We start from the raw sequence: 23,304 nt of genomic DNA, 5'->3' as shown, positions 1-23,304 counted from the left end.
AGTGTGTGCCAGCAGGAGGAGGTGACAGAGTTTACCTGGTGGGTAATGGATAGGGAGGAGTCAAGGCTGATTCCTAAATTGCGGGTGTACTCATCGGTGCTGGGGGTTGCTGAAGGATGTGTACCACAATGAGACGTCCCAAGCTGAGGTAGCGTTTAAGAAGATGATGAGCTCTGTCTTGTCGGAGTTGAGCTTGAAGCAGCTTTCTCTCAGCCAGGTGGCGACAGCTTCCATTCCTGCATGAAAGTTCCTTTTGGCCGTGTCCGGGACTTTGGTGAGGGAAATTATGAGTTGTGTGTCATCAGCATATGACACGATGTTCATACCGTGGCTTCTAACGATGGCAGGAAGAGGGGCCACGTAGAGATTGAACAGTGTGGGACTCAGTGAGGATCCTTGGTGGCCTCCTCAGTTGACCCCTGTGGGTCTGGAGGTGTAGGGCGGGAGTCTGACCCTCTGCGTCCTCCCGGAGAGGAAGGAGTGGATCCATTCCAAGGCTCTTCCGCGGATTCCTATGTCGTAGAGTCTGGTGCGTAGAGTGCTGTGGGAGACCATGTTGAAAGCTGTGTCGTAGTTTGACTCTTGCTCTAGGCAAGACTGCTGGCTCAAGGATGACAGTACTTATGTTTGTAGGTGACTATGTCAGTCCCACAACAAGTTGCAACTGTCATCCCAACCCTCGCGGCTCACAAGCAGCACCTCATCAAAAACCCAAAACAGTAAAAGGTGATTTGTGACAGCCTTTAGGCATGGACTCAAGAGTGTGACATCTCAGGGAGTGTCGTGGTTAAACGGAGATTACCCCTTTCTCACATGAACAACATGTCTCAATCAAACACAGGAAATGAAGAAGATGCAGTAAGGTTTCAATAGGTTTTATTTAACAAAACTGCAATCTGTGATAAGTTGCATGGGCTGCAATGATTAGGATAATGAACAGTGCAAGAAACAGAATGGTAACGACAAGAGTAATTAACACAAAAACCTCCACCATCTTGCAATGACTTGAAGTGACATGCGGTATAATATATGTCCTAATAGGTCCTAATACCCTAATGTCATGTACCTCATCTCTAACCTGAAAGAGAGTTAGGTGTGATAAATCAAATCTGCCAATTCCATGTCCATGAGAAGAGCCCTCCCACCCCTCATTACCTTGGAATAAGGTCTCTAGCTCAGACTCCATAGGGACATGTACACCTGGTCAGCATCAAAGTGACATGTAGCATCAATAGCAGCGATGGCATCTGGTCGAAATTCCTCTCACTATCTGTTTAAGTGAGGAGTATTTATACAGATCTGCTTGGACCACTGACATAGGTCTGTTCCCAAACAATAGATAACAAGACATGCTTGGGACAGTAATTTATATAAACAACTCCCTCAAAGGCGTGAAGAGGGAAAATACCTAATGTGAACACCAACAGTTTGTTTATCTTTGTTGCTTGCTATTGATGCCTTAGTATGTTGGCACTGATAATGCAAAACTAAAACATGGGCCTAACTAAAAACAAGTCAGCCATCTTAAAAGATGTAATTAAATAAATGTGCTAAAACAGAGCAAGCTAAGTAGGATAAAAGTCACTAGGTGACGGGAGCACGAGTCTGCAGGCCAAAGGCTAAGCTAACTCCTGTTTCCCATTAAAACAAACTAGGATTCACTACAGCTGCTGAGAGGTTGAGGAGTATGAGTGCTGCGGTGTGGCCGCAGTCTAGGAGTAATCGAATGTCATTGGTGGCTGCCAGGAGTGCTGTCTTCGTGCCGTGATTGCTGCAGAAGCCGGACTGGGAGCTGTCCAGGGAGTTGTTGGCCTCAATGAAATTCCGTAGTTGTGCTTTGATTGCTTTCTCTCGTACATTGGTGGGGTAGGGTAGCAGCAAGATGGGCTGGAAATTCTTTAGTTCTGATGGGTCGGCCAAAGGTTTCTTCAAGAGAGGACATATGTCGGTGTGTATCCAGTCCACCGGGAAGGTGCCCATGCTGATGGAGCAGTTGATTGTGTTAAGAAGCTCAGGTGCAATAGATGTGCTGGCTCTGATCTATATGTGGCGGGGGCAGAGGTCCGAGGGGGCTCCGGAGTGAGTGCTGTTCATGATGTTGACTGTTTCCTCTGTGGTGAGTGTGGACCAGTCATTGATGGTCTGGGTGGGTTCTGGGAGGGTGGGTTGGTCGCAGGTTCCGGTGCTAGGTGACAGAAAGCTGTTGTAGATGTCCTGGATCTTGCGGTGGAGAAAGGGGGCGAGTTTGTCGCAGAGGTCCTGTGACGGGGATGCTGGTGGCTTCGGAGAGGGGATCTGTGAACTCATTGATGACTGAGAAGAGTTCCTTCGAGTTGTGTGCGGAGGAGTTGATGCGCTCCCAAAGTGTGTCCTTCCTTGCATTCTTGATTTTTCACCGGTGGGTGGCAGTTGCAGCTCTGAATGAGGCAAGGTCTTCGCTGGATTGGCTGTTCCTTCATTTTTTCTCTAAAATCTGTGATTACGCTTTGATTCTTGGAGTTCGGTGGTGAACCAGATGGCCTTCTTAGTTACGCATTTGGCCGATGTCAGCCAGGGAGGGGCTAGAGTGTCTGCGCATTCAGTGATCCATGCATTGAGGTTGCGCGCTGCTGTGTTGGTGTCGTCAGAGGGAGGAGGGAGGGGTTTGGCGAGCGATGAGGTGAGTTGCTTATTGGTGATTTTGTTCCATTTCCTTTGGGGGGTCCTGGAGGTGAGGGTGCGGCTGCTGCGTGCGATGATTGTGAAGTGTATGCATCGACAGTCGGTCCAGTCTGGGGTGGAGATGGTCTTGATGGTGATCCGGTTGCTTGAGGTGAAGATGGGGTCCAGCGTGTGTCCGGTGATCTGTGTGTGTGCGGATACCAGCTGTCTGAGGCCGAGGGTGGTGAGGTTGTCAAATATTGCAGCAGTGTTATGGTTGGTGCAGTCCTCGAGGTGGAAGTTCAGGTCACCGAGGAGGAGGTAGTCGACTTACGCCAGGGTCTGGAGGGTAGCAATGTCTACAACATCGTCTATAAAGCTGGGGGGGGGGGGTGGCCTGTACACCAGGATGCCACAATAGAGGAGTTGTGGTTGGGGTGGACCAAGAAGTGAAGGTGTTCCATGGTGGTGGAGTGATCTTAGTGGACGGCCTTGACACGTAGTGAGGACTTGTGTACGATGGCGAGTCCTCCACCTGGGCAGGAGGGGAGTATGAGATGGGCACTATGGGCCTGATTCTAACTTTGGAGGACGGTGTTAAACCGTCCCAAAAGTGGCGGATATACCACCTACCGTATTACGAGTCCATTATATCCTATGGAACTCGTAATACGGTAGGTGGTATATCCGCCACTTTTGGGACGGTTTAACACCGTCCTCCAAAGTTAGAATCAGGCCCTATGTCATACATGCTAGGGAGTATCCAGCCCATTACCAGTCAAGCACATGTGACTGATTTAGCCTTATTAGCCTCTAAGAGGCACTAAGGGACACTGACTTGTCAGCCAATCTCATTATTTGCTTATAGGTCAGCAATCTTTTACTTGTATATCACACTTCTAAAAGCCATTGTGCTTTGAAGATACTGCAAGGGGTGCTTGGGTAAGGATTTGTAGCTAAATCTAAGGTGTTGGGGAAAGTGCATAAAATAAATTCCCAGTGCTTTCCAGTGAAAACTGAACATTGTCAACTACATCTGTAGTCAATGCATGTGTTTTTAATATGCTGCTCATGACTGTGGTTGATACACCACTAAATACAACAGAAATGGAAACAACAGCCTATCCTTCCCACTTATTACATCAATGCCACTGGCTTAGATGAGGCAAAAACAACAAACATGTAGGCAAGGATGGTGCACTTGTTGCTTGGGATTAAAGAATGTTGCAGGAGTCAGTGTTTGACATTTGGCTGGATGCCCTCCTGGTCTAGAGTGTGCTATCATTTGTATGTTCGGCACCGGACAAAGATGCCAAACTTGGTCTTCTTCGCGTGCATCAATGATGCCATGTGTGGAAGATAAAAGGCGTGGCTAAGCCTCATAAGATGGTGATCTATCTAGAGAGTAATATGTGAGTTTCCCATTCCAAGATGAAGTTGACTCTTTTCCTCAGTCAGTTCCTGTTTGAACCATATATAAAGGTGGCATTAACAAGTGATGAATGTGTTACAATACATTGTTCCCTTATCTCTCATAACATTCATCAACTACACGTTACTAGTTTTGTCTTTGATTCTGGCTCCTTTCAATCGCTTGGACCTTCTATTCCATGTTCTGGCATGGCTCTTTTCTCTCCCCTTATTTTAGGGGGAGTTTGGTGCCTAGCCTATGTATGTTTGCATTAATCTCCTTCAGTCATGAGTTAAAAGATTGCCAAGGAGGATATTTTCCCTTGTGGATTTTCTCCTCCAAATTGGAACCATCTTAAGGAGACACCTGATCTTTCACATGTACTATTAACTGCAGAGTGGAACTGTGGCTACTAGGATTAGTCATGCTTTCCTCATTCAATCAGGAAGGACATTTGAAAGAACCCAGTCGTAGACATCGCAGTCACTAATATCTGTGAACAGGCTTTAATGATCTCTAACATTCTGCTGACAGTGACCCAAACTCCAGACAGATTTTTACTACTTTTTCACAGTGTATGCAGGGGGTGGTTGCAAGCAATGTGAGAAGAGGAGCAGGGTTATTTGTACCCAGATGAGAACTAACCCCTTCTCTGTTTGCAACTAAGGAAGCAACTGTTAAGTTATACTGACCACAGAGCACTTCTAAGGATCACTCTTCTATGTTGTGCACTGTATGGTTTTTTTTCCTGACTGTGCCCGTGTAGCCTCATATTTGTGTATAACGTGTTGAATGTTGTCTGAATCAAGAGTGAGATGTGGTATGCGGAGGCAGATGCTGGGTTGAGAAAATCTGCTGCTCCATTTAGGGCATTCTTTCGTCTGTACTTGTGAATAAAGGAACCTACGTGCAACTTTGATCTTGCCCTGCTCCTTCTTCAAGGTACATGTGAGAGTTCACTTTTGGCAAAAAACTAGAAGACTCCTTTGAAGGAGAAGTTAGCTCCAAGACCCACATTTCTTGACCTTTCTCTACTCACCTTGGTTAGCGTAACCTTCCTTACTTAAGTTGCAGCTAGTCTGTGCTACTCAGATTGTCCTCCATCTTTGCTATGATGCCATAAGAGTTTGTCCTCCTGCTCAATTTTAGGGTGTCATTCAACAGATGATATTAAATAAGGCATGAAGATCCCTTTATTGTCACAGGTGACTAATTGAAGAAATTGTAGGGGCCGTACTGGACTCTCATTCATTAGCTCCAGCATTTATCTTCATCACACCTATTATTTAAAAATAAAAAATGACTGAAATGCTGTAATAGCACAATGTAAAACAAGAATATTGATAATAATTATAAATACAATGACCATAATAATGATAACAATAACTATGTTAACTAAAGCAATGTTACTTTTAATTAAAAATGATCATGATAATAACAAGACTAATAACGATAAGCTGAAGAAGAAATGCAGCTCATCCCTCCTAAATAACAATATTCAGATCTTATCCTTTGGAAGGAGATTGTTTTTTAAATAAATTATAGAATGTTTTAATGACTTGCTTTTAAGCACATAGGTGCTAGTTCCAGGCAGATCGAAATTCCAAATGTTTTAAGTTCACACTCAAAATTGGCATTATTGTGTTGTAATGTAAATTCACTATGCATAATTGTCTCAAGATTATTATGTATTCCTTATGTAATATGGAATTAATGGGTAAATTGGTTTGTTACCACACCAATTTGCGCAAGTAATTAATTGCCATTGTGGGTCTAGTTGCAAGAGCACATTTAACAGGTTTTTCCTGGCATTAATGCTGCATGTCAAATTACCTCATTACTCACAATACCCTTCTCGGGTATCCTGCCCAAATCGTGTATTGTGATTAACTTGAACTAAGGGTCATTGGATTTATTAAATCCACACCCATAATTCCCAGCATAGGGTTATATGTCAAAACGCAATCAATGTTCAGTGCTTCTCGTTTCAGTATGTTAATTTTGTATTTAAACGAGTCCTACTTATAGCACATTATGGAGAAAAGCACAGTGCAGACCATTCTCTTTTTGCTCAATGAGGCAGACATTTAACACCCATCTGTGTCCATAAGTAATCTTTTAGAGTTTTTGTTTTAATAGCAAAGAGTGTAGTTTTAATGGTCTATGCATCTTTTAGGAAAGAAAGTATGACTACGCATAAATAACACATGATGCAAGATGGAGAGGGACGACCAAAGGAGACATTGCAAGAGATATGGGTCATTATGAAGTATATTTTAAAAACCCTCTATTTATATATAAATCATTGAAAGTTTGCTGTATGTCTTCAAGCATACGAATGTCTATTCTCTGTAATTCACGAGAGTATGGCACTTTGTACTATAGGAATACTCTTTTACATACTTTTAAATGTGTTAGTGAATCTGCCTAAAAAACGTCCAAGTCGCTATTAGTAAAGGTGCAAAGAGGACACAGTCCTTTCTTCTACTAACTCTATATCAATATTTATTTAATATTCCCATTTTCGATGTTTTTGGGACAATTCACAAACACATGTAAGAATAATGAGAAGAGTTCCACGGCAGTACTGCATCATGGGCTCTAAAATATCCTTGTGATAGGGATTATCATTTTTTGTTGTAGAAGGATCTGAAAAAGTTAGCTCTCTATATGTGTCAGAGTCATGCATCAGTTGGAAAAAGATATCAAAGATTTTGCTTTACTGTACTCTGATAGTTCTTCTGGCTTACTGCTGGATTCTAAGAATAAGACAGGAGTAATCCTGACGTACTTCTTGAATTTAGGAGTACGGCAGAAGCACTACTAGAGTAAGTCATACATACTGACATTAAAAATCTTTGTGAATCAGGCCTAGGGCATTCTGAGAGTTTCCCGGTGGTGAGAAAGGCTTCTGGGAGCATGAAGTGAAGTAGTGGATGGCTTTGTTTAGACACTCAGGCACTAAGCCTTCTGTTGTCCCAGATCTTATGACGCTCAAAGTGTGTGAATGGTAGAGGACTGAGAGTCTTTATGGGGGACGGATGGTAGCTCTCTAGCTTGTAATTATTTATAAATATTTATTGAAAGCTAAAGTGAGATTGAGGGATGGAATACACTTATATAGCGCACACTACTTTTAATAGTGCGAGTAAGTACGGAGTTTATTGCTAAATAAATTCATGTGTAATGCATAAAATATGACCTGCCACACACAAGGCCATTGGTAACCAGTAGAGTGACTGGCACATCACTGGGACATGCTCACCTTTCCTTAAATTGCAATCTAAGATGCAAATCAAAAATCTCATTTTTTAGGCACCATAGAGAATTCTGGCTAACTTTATGTAGCCATTAGCGAACAAGCCCAACTTCAACAATGAAGTCAGGGGGATTAGGGCAGGGTGAGACACTTCTGTTCTAGTTGAAATGTGAGGATTTCGTTAGTTTGGCCAGATTTACTAATATTTCGTGTGGTAGTTGCACCACTTTTTAGAGCAGCTCCACCGCAAACTTCTAGTTGAGATTTAAAAGCCATGCAAGGGCCTATTTGCATTGCATTGTGTAGCATTGCAAAAAAACGAGATGCAGTGCCTTGTGATGTGTTTCACTATACTGCGTTGGGTAGACCTTACATAAGTGGAACAGGGGCATTCCTATGCACCCACATATGGATCTAATACATGTTCAACACATATGTGCTGCGCTATGCTGTGCTGGTTAGGCTTCGCATGAGTGGAATAGGGGCGTTCCCATGCATCCATATATGTATTTTGACACAAACCCAGAGTTACTAAAGGCAGTAAGCCTGGGTTTGCACCAAAACTGTGAGCCTACCCGAGAGAGGCATAGCAAAGAAAAATATGTTAATTTCTTCTCATTGCTGCCACTTTTTTCAGCACACATGGAAGGAGGAATATGCCTTTGAGGGTTGTTTTTGTGCATGAAGGTATCCTGGCCACTATGCAGGCACCCTAGTGATATGACAGAAAGGGGCCACCGTTGCTCCTAGGGAGCCAAAAGTACGCCACTGCAGGGAAAGAGCTGAGTAGTGGTGTATCTTTGTAAATATAGTGCTGTTCATCTCTCTCCAGTTTACGCAACGCAGCGCAGCAACTTGCCTTGCTGCATAGTGTTGCATGAACTGTTAGTAAACCTGGCCATAAGGGTGTATCTTTGACAGTGAAGCTCTTTCCAAGCTCGGTAAAAGCCACAGCACCCTGTGGCCTTCACGGAAACCCTCCTGTGAGCTCTTTGGTGGCAATGCATTTACCAAGGGAACTTTGCATGTCTCTAACAGCTGCGTCTATGCCCGCGGCCCCAGTGCAAGCAAAGAATACTGGCTCCTTGACTGCTGGTTAAAATAAAGCAATAATCAGTGTCCAGCGGGCTCTGGTGCCACTGCACCTACTGTACCATTCATAGATACACCACTGCTGACTTCTGACCTTCCTAAGAGTGCACCTTTGCTCACTGAACACTGCATTTGGACACAAGCCCCCAAACAAGAACAAGCATGCACGGTTATTTTACATGTGGACGTTCATAAAAATTAAGTGATTTGGATAACTACTTCCGCCTTACTTCCTGACCAACTTCACCGCTATTGAAGAAAATGCACATAATCCTTCTTCCGTGTTAAAAAGATTATAGAAGTGTTTTAACGTGTAAGACGCATGTTCATGTGTGAAATGAAAGCAGTTTTATAAGAGATAAAAACAGAAGTGAGTGAACAAAACCAAGAATTCAAAGATAAATACATTTAATTTATTACATTTCAACCACTTATATTTTTGTTTTAACAGCTGAACTTTGTTCGATTTTATCTTCCACTACTTATCAGTGATCACGAGAAAGTAATTTATTTGGATGATGATATCATTGTACAAGGTAAGTGTTTGCAATGAAGACTACAGTCACGCAATTGGCTTTGCTTCAATCATAGCTATTAACTTGAGTCTATTTCTAACCCTGCTCAGCATCAAACCTTAGTGCTTGAAAACTTAAGCAATAGGGAAAACTACGCCCTACCAAACGCTGCTGTGTGTGACTTACAACGCGCACACTAGGAAACGAATCATCTATCACTGCAGCCTGTAGAACTGACTGTGGCTACACATATGACACTCTTTTTTAGGATCGAGCCTGTGTTGCATGTGCTCGCGCATGCGTATCGCAGCAAGATGCTTTAGGGTTTACAAAAGGGCTTGGAGCCCTGTCGACGTCACGTCCGTGTTTTTCATTGGTTCGTGGGCTTGCCTAATAAAATCTGCTTGCTTTCATTAGTCGAAGGCATGCATACGTCATGCCTTTTCCGGTGGCTAGCCCTCCTCGAGTGCAGCGACCAAGTACAGAAAACATGCGAGGCTCGCTGTTTTCTGTCCGGCTCGTGGACTACTTTTTCTCTAATTTACACGCGCAATTTCGCTTGGCAGAAGTCAAGTGCTTTACACAGTTAATTGCACTTTTGTGGGTTATGTACATAAATGCACTTTTGCCGATAGGTGAAAAGTCGGGTTAGGAGTTTACAACGCTATCAGCTCTAACATGAGCAAACGCGAGACCCGTTGCATTGCAAATGCTTGTTTTATCTTGGATGTGTTGCCCATTGGTACAAAAATAGATTTTATTCCTTAGCGGTGGTAGTCTCACTCAGGGGACAGCATTCTTCCTGATTCACAATATTACTTTCCTTTCCTCCTGCCTCATAATGCCAATAGGTGATCTCACCAGCAGCGCAGTTCCTAAAATGTCATCAGGAGCATCAGGAGTTTTCCTGTATTTTACGTCAGCGATTCAGTCCCATTATTTAGGGCACCATTTCCAATGTTTAATTTGAACGGGTGATTTGTGGTGCTCAGCACCAGCTCTTAAATCTAAACACTGGCACTTATGACAGTCTACCTCCTGGTGTCGCTGTTTGTCTAATTTTGAGATGAGTACAGCAGAGAGTTTAATAATTTAAGATACATTAAAAATAATATTGCCTGCCATCCAGGCCATTCTAATAGCTTTGGTGGCGTGGAAAAGTTTGAATTGTCACACTTGTAGGAGTGTGATGGTTAGTAGTGGTGTTGGCACTGTCATTGGCAGCACTGGCAGGGCAATGGGTGGTGCAAATTGCAATGGTCTCCTGAGAAGGGCAATTACACTTTAATTTTTTTTTTTTTTTCACAAATTAAACACTGACAGTTTCTATATCATTGTCATTTAGTCATTATGCTATCTTCACATGGTGTAGCTGCATGACAGAAGCAATTAATATTAATAATATTATGCACCCTCTTATATACTTCTATATTGAAGAGTAGACCAATTGTTGCAATTGGGTCTGCCGCCATGGTTCATATTCTTCATACATTAGTATTCTGTATGCAGAGAGCTTTTTATTTTCAGCATGTCAATAACTTAGGCCCTCATTATGACCTTGGCGGGCGGCTTCAGCCACCTGCCAATATCTGACCGCCGGGCGGTCGCCAATGCAGCCACACTCCCGCCGCTGTCTTTATGAGATCCCCGCCGGCCCAGCGGGGATCTCGGCCGCAACACAGGAGCCGGCTCCAAATGGAGCCGGCGGTGTTGCGGCCGTGCGACGGGTGCAGTTGCATGGGCATGGGCAGTGCAGGGGCCCGTGACTCCCCGTACCGCCAGCCTTTCCCTGGCGGTTCAAACCACCAGGAAAAGGCTGGCGGTCGGGGACTCGTAATCCCCTGGGCAGCGCTGCCCAGGTGGATTATCACCGACGGGGCAAATGTGGCGGGAAACCGCCGGCCGCGGCGGTGCGACCGCAGCGCTTCCGCCGCGGTCAAAATACCCAGGATTGCACCGCCAGCCTGTTGGCGGTGCAATCGCCAAAACGGCCCTGGCGGTCTTTGACCGCCAGGATTGTAATGACCCACTTAGTGTTGAAATACTAAAGTCAAATTCAAGTTTTTTTGGGGAAAAGGTGCACATTAGTACATTTCTTTTCAATCTACAAAGTCACATGCGATAAAATACAAATATAAGAATAACTTGATGGAATGCGTGTAGGTACTTACTGCAACACAAGACACAGGGCCCAAGTGTGCTTGGCAGGTGGACCCTGGGTTGCCAGATGAGCAGAGGCTATGACGTCTGCTCTCTTGAGGATGACCACTCACCATAGCGATCCTGCCTACCTGGTGGGGCTCTATGAAGGTTCAGAGCAACTTCTGGTCCCACTGTTGCACTGAAGGTTCAGAACGTTGCGGAGCAGGCACAAGCGTTGTTGTGTATTTTGTTTTCCAGCAACAGGGATTTATTGCTGGAAAACAAAAAAACATTAGTGTTCGTTGTGTTCAAAGAGTTTTTTCTCTGTGTGCCAGGATTTAATACCTGGGACGACTATGCAGAGCATACACAGTCCATGGGAACCTGGTGACAGTTACTTCACATAAAACAGGGCAGACGAGTGTCAGTAAAACCTGGCATCTCTGTGGCAGATGGATTGCCAAGTCAAAGGTTTGTGCCAGCAGTGCCAGCTGAGGATTCGCCAGTACAAACTTGGAGCTTCTATCTCCTCTAGAATGGGTGGGGAAACCATAGGTTTGACAGGTGGGCGAAACAACATTTAGGTCTGTTCTCCGACTCTACCAACCCCTAAATCACCCCATAATCTGAGAAGAACAATAATATGCAAAAGTCCTAGGTTATTGATTTAGAAAACAGGACAACTACATAATAAGCATCGGTCAAGAAGTATGAACAAATGCCTGGTTCAAAGAGTACAAAGTGGGAAGGAGGGGATGGATCATAGCAGGCCTTAGGCACTGACAGAAACTAATAGGACTTGGTGGTGCCATTGCAATAAATGTGGGTCAATTGTGTCCATTAAACTGTTTCTTCATTACAAGTGTAACAAAAGCAACCCTTGTCAGGGGAATCATTGATTCACGCATCAGTTATGGTCTAGCTCTGCACTGTGACACTGTAAATAAAAACAGACTTCAAAACTTTGAAAACTTCACTGCTATGTCACAATTTGGAGCACTGAAAGTTGTCCTTATCACTTCCATAGCCTGACCCCTGTCCTGGCAGATTTGTGTTGTGTACCCTGTTACTCATGCATACATTTCCCTGTGGTATATGCCTTATACTTGATAGCATGAGAGATAAGGATGTTGTTTGCACTGTGCAAACTCTAATCTCCACTATGCCCACTGGACTAGACCTTTATCTCGAACTGCGACTAAAGTCATAAATTCAGAAATATATAAATTACAGCGAAGCAGAATTTTCCCCACATGAGCAACTGAGAAGAGTAATTTTTGCAGACCAAGAAGGTTTAACACCAAATTAGTAGAGTTACAATTTCAAATCGAATCTGTTAAGCATAAATCTGAATACAGCATGTATGAATATAATCCAGGATTTTCCATTTGTTAAATGCAAGTATACGTTATTAAAGACAGCATTTGCAAAGTGAGATAAAATTCCATTCCCATAAAGGGAAACTTCCTGAAGCTAAGCTAAGGTTGTGGGTAAGTCTGAAAAAATGTCAGCAGTTGATGCCAGCAAATATAGCATTAAAAGCAGAAGCAAATGAAGGTTCCAGTCAAGAAAAGGAGAAATGTACTTGCTCTAGAAAATAATTCTATGAGCAGAAGTATAAGGACCACTGGGTCACAAGAGAGACAAAGTGAACATCAGCCTGCAAAAGTGGACAGGAGCAAATCTGACTACATATGATTCATTTCACATAGTTAAAAATGAAATTGTGTCTAAGTTATACTTTCCACAGGTCCTCACTGAGTAACAACTAATTAAAAGTCAGTGTAACCACTGTACTTGGTGTTGGCTTCCTTCTTACGGATAATACAATGTCAGATTCATCCATCATCATGGCCTGCATGATATCTGTGGAGTATCCACCTCCTCTGCCTCCCATTCCATGTAGGTGCTAAGAATGATCGTCCAACCAATTAACTGCAACAAACATGGCCTTCACACAACAAGCTAAGAGAAAATCATTTTTAATGAAAACACAGTGACTGTGGTGGCTGAAACAGAAAGAAAGTTAAGCACACCAAGTAAAACCACAAAGTTTGAATTTAAAATGGAGCTGGGCACCAGGGTCCGCTCATGTCAATGTTAAGATGCATATATCCCAAATATAGCTAAACCGAAAATGTAGGAATCACTCCTTTCACTAAATCTAAGTGTGAAATAATGTGTGCACACATATATGCCAGTTGCAGCGGGTGACTAGGAAAAGGGGCAGGGCAGGGGCGGGGTGATTAAAACGAAGAAAAAAACGTATAATAAAAAAATAAACTTACCTGAACCTCGCAGCCGCAATGCTGCTCTCCAGGCTCCCAGCCTGTCCTGCAGCCAATCATGATGCTGCTCAAAGCAGCGCTATGATTGGCTGGAGCGCCTTAGCTGGGCACTCCAGTGCAGACTGGGACTCTGGGCCAGCTCACTCCAGCTCGGCAACACAGTGCCGGGTTGGAGAGAGCCCTGGTGTGCATGTGTGTTGGGCCGGCCCAAGACGGCCGGCCAAACATACATGCACACTGAGAGGAGTTCTCTGTGCACTCCCCCTCACTGCTTGTCACCGCACGGCCCCACCCATTTACAAATAAAACGATAATAATCGGTTTATTATCATTTTATTTTTAAAGGATTTGCAGCTCCTGCTGCTAGCAGGGGGGCGCTCCTCAACCATAGCGTAGGAGCCACCCCTGATATAAGTAATGGTTAGGCATGTTGCAAGTCAAAAAATTATTAAGCACAAATAAATGATGATGACTTTCATCAGATAAGGTCAGCACACTGGGACACTCCAACTAAACTTTTATATTCATCAATAGCAAATCTTAAAAGCTTCTGGGTTGGAAAACTTAGCTGTTCGATCAAAACTATGGAATCAACATCCTTTTGATGTTAGTCTAATTGAAGACTTGACCTTTGTCAAAGCTAACCTACAGAACTATTCAATCCAACTGTTTAAAGATAAATAATGTGCAAGTAACTGGACAACCCAGGGTTCATATTCTGTAACCATGTCTTGGTATGGTGAGTGTTAGAACTGACATCCTGGGGGTGGTTTTCAACCTAACTTTTTGCCTTCAACTCTCCCGTTTTGCTGACTGCTAAACAGTGCTAAAGGTTTGTGCTCTCTCAAGACATGATAAGATTGGCTTATACCCAATCAGCATTTTAAATTTACTTTATGTCCCTAGTAAAGGGGCTCTACCTGTGCCAGAGCCTGCAAATTAAATGCTATTAATGGGCCTGCAGCACTGATTGTACCACCCACTTAAGTAGCACTTTAAACATCTCAGGCCTACTATTGCAGCTTGTGTGTGTGCCGTTTTACACTGCTGTTTCGACCTGGCAAATAAACCTTTTCCAGTCCCAAACCTTTCTTTTTAATACATATGTCACTGCTTGAGTAGGCCCTGGACAGCCCAGAGAGCAGGGTCCAAAGTATTTAAAAAGCAGGACAGCCTCAAGAAACACACCTCTCCATGTGGACATGTAAAACATTTAAGTATTGCATGTCCTAGTAGTGAAAAACTCTTAAATTGATTTTTCACTGTTGCAAGGACTACCTTTCCCATAGGATAACATTCGAGTTACCTTACTACACTTAATAAGATGTGATTTTCAAATGAAACAGGTGTCTTTGGATTTGTAATGCAAAATCCTAACGTGGTGAAGTCAGATTTTAAATTATAATTTTGAAAATGCCACTTTTAGAAAGTTGGCATTTTCCGACCATAGCCATTTGTTGCCTGCGGCCTGTCTCTAAGTGACATTACTGGGTGTAGCTGACAGTTGGCCTTTCTGTATTCCTTCTAGACAGCCACGAACAATAGGGAGCTTAAAGTGTGCCTGGATGATCTAGCACTGGCAGGATGGGAGGGAGGAGGTGGGCACTTCAAAGGCATGCCTCTATACATTTCTCCCCTCTTCAAAGGCACAGCTAGGTATAAATACTGTGCCTCAGGCACAAACTCTTCAGTACACTCTGGAACTGTGGATACTGTGCATACTGTACCAGGAACAAGGACTGCTATGCTGCTGAAAAGACTGCCACTCTGCTGGACTGCTGCTCTAAAGGGACCGTCGCCCTGTTGTACTGGCCTGTTGCTTGTGTGAGAAGGACTGGAGCTGCATCTCTTGAACCCAGAAGCCCAGAGTGACTCCAAGAGCTAGTGGCCTCCTGATCTGAAGCCTCAGGGACACAACAGGCTTCCAACAACCTTGCACTTTCCTCTGAACTCTGCCAACTATTAGTCTACCCTGCCAAGTGGTGCCACCCCAGTCCTAGACCCTTGAAAGTGGATCTAAGGTGCTCTAACAGCCTCTGTGGACCCAGCGGAATGGCTACATCTCCTCTGCTATGTAGGGCAACCCCGAGCAAAACCTATGCATCAACGCTGTTGCATGGATTGGACCTGTCACATTGCCTACACAGTCCGCAGCCTCCTAAGAACCACCACTGCCTGACGCATTGTCGGTGCAGGCCCTCTCATCCCTCGTCGACGGCAGCCTCGATGCCGGTCTTCGCAAAGCAGCCTCTCAGCTCCTAGTAACCAAGACATTGTTGCATTGCAGCCTCTCTGCCCCTCAGATCCAACACATTACTTCAGCTGCACAACAAATCTATGACGCAGATCCTCGCAATGCTGCGCAAAACAGGATTTAAGGTTCTTTGTTCAGATGGCTTAACTGGGTCCCTGTACCTGGCCCACATTCCAACTTGGTTGGCCTGAACCTGTGACTTTGCCCCGGTTCTGGTGCAACCTGATATCCACAGTTGGCTCTTTGTGATTTTTGGCGCTATTTTCACTAAAACCTTTAAAGTTGCATATCTCTGGTTCTACTGATTGTTTTTTGTCATTTTGGTCTTGTTTTATTTATTACAAATGTCCTCATCTTTCTATCCTGATGTGGGATCCTTTTTGTGTGGAGTTTCTCATTTATTTCTGTTTGAAGGTGCACAAGTACTTTACACATTGCCTCTAAGTTAAGCCTAACTACTCCGTGCCAATCTACCAGAGGGCTGAGCACAGGTTAATTTCAGGTTTGCTTGTACCTCACCCTGACAAGAATTGTAGTTGCGGCTTGATCAGGGTTCACATTCCAGTCAACCAACAATCGAATTTCTTAAGGTAAGCTTTTGGTAGAAAACAAATTAATGTTAAAAAAGTGTTAATTTGACATGATTTTACAAAGCTTTTCGCAAAGAGCAGTTTGTGGATAATTGAAATGCTTGTGCCAGGTCCTGGGGACCTTTGCAAGGCTGGTGGCTCAATAAACAACAAGTGGTCGATTTTTGGGATATAGACCTTGGTAGGCACAATCGTCCACTGTTATTCAGTTGTCACAATGGAACAAGGAATGTTAGTGATTTTCTCTGCAGAAATGTCTTCTGTCTCACACTGATGCACATGCAGATTTACAGTTGTCTTGCTACAGGCAAACTGCATTTCTACAGGTCTGCAGAAGGAAAAAGATAGCATACAAAGAGGGGCTCCATCGACTGTAAATGCATAAGTCTAGAGAACAGATAAACCTCTGAGCTGTCTTTGGAGCACATGTCACAAAGATAGTAGGGGTTGGTAGACAGAGGCCTAAGCCTCTTTTTGTAACTCAAGCCAGTGTGTGCCTCAGGACTCAAGACTGAGTTCTGTAGATTTTCTCTCTTTCCGATTTCAAAATTGTTTCAGTGTTAACTGTTAAAACATGGAATGTTCTACTGTTGAATCTCCATCCCAAAAATGCTTTGCCAAATATCTTAAATTATAAAAAAAAACTCACCTGTTTCCCATTTAGCCCACTTTCTGGGATTATTTTTCAAGTAGCTTGTTTCCTTTAATGTCAGGACACCCCCACCTTGTGTAACCACGTGCTTTACAAAATCAAAATCCAGAATTCAAAACCCCAACAGGCCCTGTTTATGGGAAGCCGTTCATGTCAAAATTACAGCTTCCTATATAGGACACCTTCTGAAATGCATAGCTTGCTGCAAAATGAATATGACACACACCAGAATGAATGTACTATGTGGCAAAATAATTATGATACCTGGCAGAGTGAATCTGAATTGAACCAAAACAAATATGAAACCTAGCAGAGTGAATATGCTTAATATGAAAAACACTCACATCAAACTTAATAAGAAATATACTGAAATATATGTAAATCATACTGAAATCATTGTTGGCCCTCACTGTAAACAATAAAGCAATCAATGAAACAAATACAATATTCATTCATTAGAATGGGACATTTCTTGAAATGATTGACATATGCAAGAGGAATATGACAGACATTGAAATGAATATGACAGATTGAAATGAATAAAAGGTACTGAAATTAATATATTATATTTTGAAAAGAAAATAATGCACATTGAAAATAATGTAACGTACACTGAAATAAACATTAAACACGTTGCAATTAATTTGAATTGCGTTGAAATGAATACTACCGAGGTGGAGATGAATATGAGATATATAGAAACGAATAGGAGATGATTGAAAATGAATATGGCTTGTGTAGAAATTAATGTAACCCATTGAATTGAAGTTGACATGCCGTAAAATGAGTATAAGCAAAGCTGAAATTCTCTTAACATTAGTTAAAATGAATATGGCACGCCTTGAAATTAATATGACACATATTCAAATGAAAATGATATATGTTAAAATTGATAAGTTGCATCTTAAAATTAATATTACAAGTGTTAATATGAATGTGACATCCATTGAAATAAATATAACATTGATCGAAATTAATATAACACAAGTTAAAATGAATATCACAAGGTTAAATTAATATGACTTTTATTGAAATAAATTTGACGTTTTAAAATTAATACGAGTAGCAGTAAAATTAACTTTACATTTATCACAATGAATACAGCTTGTATTGAAAGTAATATGATATATATTGACATGAGTATGATATGTGTTGCAATGGATATGATTCATGTTAAAATTAAGATGTGTTAATATGAACGAGGCACCCATTGAAAGGAATTTGACACATGCTAAGATTAATATGACATGCATTGAAACAAATATGAGCTTCACTGAAATTAATTCAACATGTCTTAAACTGAATATGACCAATGCTGAAATTAAAATGAAACTTGCCAAAATGAATATGTTATGCTTTGAAACGGGTATGATACATAGCAAAATAAATATTGCATATATTGAAATGAATATGACCTATGTTGAATGGATATGACCCTTGGTAAAATTATTATGACAGATGTTAAGGTGAATATGACATCCATTTAAATGAATGACATTCATTGAAAGGAATATGACACACGTTAGGATGAATATGGGCCACTTTAAAATGAGTATGACACCTGGTGAAATTAATATGGCCCACATCAAAATTAATATGGCATTCTATAACATGAATTTGACACTTTTTGAAATGAATATGAACCTGTGAGATAAATGTAGCATGCTTTGAAATGAATTAAACACATATCGAAATGAATACGAGCCATGTTTAAATGATTATGACCGCTGTTTAAATGAATATGCCTTGTACTGAACTTATGTTGATTTACTTTAAAATGAATATCACATATTGAAATCAATATTAAATATTCTTAAAGTGTATGATATGGACAAAAATGAATTAGCTAAAATTAATATACCACACATTTAACAGAATACAAAACAAGGAACCACCCTTTACCTTGCATCTTTTACATGCATCAATTTACAATGCAGTTAAGTATTTCTACATTTGTCACATAATACTTTATCACGTAGGTAAGTCTTTTTGTAAATAACATGTTTTTTTTATGTGCGCGTAGAGTTAAAGGGAGGTGTTAGAAATGGGGTCTCTAGTTGTCAGTGGGTGGCACCCTTTACAAGTAGGGACCTTCACTCTTGTCAGGATAAGGGAGTCACACTGCTAAGATAGCCCCTGCTTACTGCCTTGGTAGCTTGGCACGAGCAGTCAGGCTTATCTCAGAGGCAATGTGTAAAGTATTTGTATACACACACAGTAACACAGCGAAAAAACACCACAAAAGTACTCCACACCAGTTTAGAAAAATAACCAATATTTATCTGAGTTAAACAAGACCAAAACAACAAAAAATCCAACATACACAAGCAAAGGAACGAATTTTCAAAGATTAAGGGCCTCACTGCGAGTTTGGCGGTCCGTGAACCACCAAGGCGGTGGTGGCGGTCAGACCACCGTATTACGATGCTGGCAGTATCATTGAGGAAAGTCCCGCTGGCACCACCAGGCAGCACAGGTCACTGCGACATCGAGGCAGGCCAAACAGGCTGACGGAGTGAGTTTTTCCAATGGAAGCATTATGATGTTGCCTACGGCCAACGTGACCATGCCAGTCTAACCACCACATCCCAGTAGGTGGAAATGGAGAGCATAAAGGAAGCCACTCACCTGTAGGCAGCGTTACACGTCCTGTGCCACCATGGAGCCCCTTACACACGTCCTGCCGCAGGTGCTGCTCATCGATGGACCCACACAGCACCCACATTGCAACACAATAGAAGGTCAATGAGATGCACAATAGTTTGTGAAACAGCTTTCTAAAACTCACAATGCAAAAAATACCTGCACAATAGGGATGGCGGCATAAGGAGCATTCATAGAAGGAGGCTGCCCTAGGACACATTTCACTTTGCACAGTTCACTAAAACAGCATTTGTATAGGAACTCGCCCTTCATGTCTCTCCGGGACAAACAATATTTGAGCCAAGTGACATGCCTATCTGCCAAATGTGTAAGTGCAAGTCAAGAAAGCTCAGACAACAGCAACAGTATGGGCATACATTTAGATGAAGTAGCTCTAAGGTACACACATCAAAATAGACACATTGTCAGTCAAATGCAAAGGAAGCTACCAAAATTGAACACCCTCTATGTGCGGACAAACAAAACTCTAGCTCTTACACATGAGATTAATGTACAATCCATATCAGGGGGACAAATCTAACACCATACATGCGGACATTGGCCAACACAAGATGAAATACTTACCCTAGCACAAATAACACAATGACACCCCAATTGGATCAACACCCACACATCTGTACAATGAACATCTACCTTTGTCTAGGGTGACACCAGCACTGCCCACAAAGTCAGATATTGCAAACAACAGCACATGGATGAAAACACACACAACTGTAGGCATACAACAAAAGTTACTTAGGAGAAACATAAAGGTAGAATGGTAATGGGAGGACAAATGTGTACCCAGCAAAACAACAACTTGGGTTTATTCAATTTAAATGCTGAAGAGAAAAGGCCATTGGCCAGTCCATATGAGCCCATGCACATTACTGTGCCCAACCTTGACTCCACACACTGCCCGGGAACCTCCACAGGAAGGGGCATCAAGTCGGCAGGCTGACACCTCAGGCTCATCCTTGGGTGTGGTGTGGTCGGATTTGGGATGGGTGGGTTTGGATTTTTGGATACTGTCATACAACAGTAGGCTGATGCACAGTTCATTCCCACAGATCCCAGACAAGGTCACACAGACATCTATTTGTCATATTCACAATAGCACAACAATAAAAATAATTATGCCCCAAAATCCTGCCATGTTGCTGACAGCAGTACAGTATCCTGAAGAAGGTGACATGGAAATACTCATGTCACACTGGAAACATATCAACAATGCACACTTCACCATGTGTAAATTGTCCTAATGGAGTCATGGATGTAGTACTAATGTTGCTCAGATATACTACATATCTTGCATGGAAATGTACACTGTAGACAAAATGTGCAAATTGTCAGGGATATATGTCTCTAAAATGCACAACACATGAATCAGCTAGCCCCAGGGAAATCCCCACTACTGTAAGGCATCCCTTACAATGACATATTCTGATTGCATCTGTAGTTGTACATGCCAAATGAAATGCAATGACGGGTGCGGGTATATGTGAGCTAACAATCACTGGTGACACATTCCTGTCTATGGCACCACATGGAATGTAGCCCTGTTGCATATGTCCAATTCTAAAGACAGATTGGCATGCAAATATATGTGAGGGAATACAGAAATCATCCCATGAACACAGGTAGACGATGCGTGAAACAGCAGTGTACACATTTTGTCAAAAGAGAACGGGACACATTGCAGTTTTGTGACATAATTTGTGTTGTGACTTACCAGACTGTACTCCCCCGGGTATTCCTGTCAAGCCCTGAGGATGCAGGATGGCCAAGATCTTCTCCCCCCGGGGAAAGAGTCTTAACAGGACACTAGGAGGGCCACTGCCAGTCTTCTTGGCCTCCAGCTGCTGCCTGGAGACCAGTGAACGGACCTTGCACCTCTTTCTAATGTTCTCCTTTGTGCATGCGGTGGTGTCTACTCAGTCAACTATCCTGTGCACATTGTAATTTTCCTACTGAGAGGAGTGTGCTGGACTTGGATCCATACAATTGTGGCTCTACTCTAATGATTTCACCCACCATGACTCTCAACTCATCCTCTGAAAATTGTGGGTTTTTGGCCCGTGACATACCTGGAAATTAAAGGGGGTGCCAGTGACTAACTAACAAGACAAATGAATATGGGGTAAAATATAGACGATGTGTGTGAAAGGTGTAAAATGGGAGGGGGAAAAAAGAAGTGCCTTATGATGCAATGTTCTGTAGTTTGTCTTGCTGTTCTGCACTGGAAATGCAAAGGATTGTGGTCTGTGAAGGGATGTGTTTTACAGTGTCCTTTGCAGGTGCGTCCACTTGGCCAATGTGTGTCAGCTGTGCTGTTTTTTAATTCATCCAGTGTGCACTAGTCTGTTAGTTTGTGGTGGCTGACCGCCATTGGCTGACCGCTGTGCAGGGACCACCATGGCACCTGTGTGTTTGTAATAGGCTCGGTGTTTGGTTACGACACTGATAGCTTGAATCCGAGCTGCTGCGCTGCTGGCGGTCTGCATTTTTTGGTTGGTGGACAGCAGTCCTGTCTGTATGAATCGTAATATGGTGGTCTGGGGACCACCAGCGCAGCAGTCTTTTTGGGACCACCAACATGGATTCTGGCGACCCGAACGCTGAACTCGTAATCAGGCCCTAAATCTTAGTATAGCGCTCAGAAGCACAATAGTTCAGACTGGGGCCATCACAACATCATGACAGAGTCATTCACAACAATCCGACGCCACTCGTGTGGGAGTTTGGGCTGGTCACAGAGTCAGAGGGGCCCAAGGTACAGTACCTTGGAAAATGAGGAAACAAAGACTTTGCACGGAGTCAGGGAGGTGAGGTGTCACTGGAGCCAGTGCAGTGTTGGTTCCTTACAGCTACCAGGGGAAGGGAGGCAACAGTTTCTTACTGCTAGGCAGGAGAGGTGAGGCATTGGTTCCTTACGAATGCAGGGGAGGTAATGCGGCATCAGTGGCGAGGCATCGGTTCCTTTCAACAAGGTGGGGTCAATGAATCCAGCAGGTCAAGACACGAGACATGAACTACACAGTGTCACAATCACACCATGGAGCCACAGGTGCTACAGTGGAGTCAGAGTTGGGTGTCACTGGTGTCAGTGTCACTGAGGTGGCATCGGGCCTGTGGCATCGGTCTCGGTCTTTGTGCTCAGTGGGTACCATGGTTTGGGTCTAGGCAGCTGTGCGGAGTTGGACAGTGTGTCTGTTCCGAAGTCGTTCTGGAGTCGATGTACATGGTTTCTTCTTGGTTGCACCAGAACTCACTCCCAAGGGCCCAGGAACTGGATTTGGCACCACTTGGCAAGTCAGAACTCTTAGCTAGAGAGCCCAGTCCTGGCAGATGAAGTCTTTGATGTCCCTGAGACTTCTTAACAAGAGACAAGCTCAGTCCAAGCCATTAGAGAACCTTTGGAAGCAGGATATAGAAAGCAAAGTGCAGTTCTTTCACTCCCAGGACAGAAGCAGCAAGCAGCAGGCCAGCACCGCAAAGTAACAGGCACAGTGGCAGTCCCTCCTACAGCATCCAGTGCTTCTTCTTGACAGAATGACCTAATTCCAGAAGTATTCTAAATCTTTGGGGTCAGAGGTCCAGTACATATACCCATTTCTGCCTTGGAAGTACGCAAACATCAAAGAGAAGTCGTTGTAGTGCACAAGACCCTGCCTTTCCTGCCCTGGCCCCAGACACACTCCAGGGGATTGGCGACTGCTTTGTGTAAGGACAGGCACTGCCCTATTCAGGTGCAACTGTCAGCTCCTCCCACCACTCTAGCTCAGAAAGACCCATCAGGATATGCTAGGCACAGCTCA

At 43.2% G+C, this 23,304-nt stretch overlaps 1 protein-coding gene across 1 annotated transcript in view; it reads left to right on the top strand.

The window, feature by feature from the left end:
• Positions 1-23,304, top strand: part of GLT8D2 (glycosyltransferase 8 domain containing 2) — a 148,259-nt gene that overhangs the window by 68,586 nt on the left and 56,369 nt on the right. The window contains exon 6 of the mRNA XM_069228998.1: positions 8,854-8,938. Within this exon, the coding sequence (XP_069085099.1) occupies positions 8,854-8,938 (85 nt within the window). The remainder of the gene's footprint in view (positions 1-8,853; positions 8,939-23,304) is intronic.

Source organism: Pleurodeles waltl, chromosome 4_1 (assembly GCF_031143425.1).
Source record: "Pleurodeles waltl isolate 20211129_DDA chromosome 4_1, aPleWal1.hap1.20221129, whole genome shotgun sequence".
Taxonomy (NCBI): domain Eukaryota; kingdom Metazoa; phylum Chordata; class Amphibia; order Caudata; family Salamandridae; genus Pleurodeles; species Pleurodeles waltl.
The sequence above is the reverse complement of the archived record's forward strand: the minus strand, read 5'-3'. Positions and strand labels throughout refer to the sequence as shown.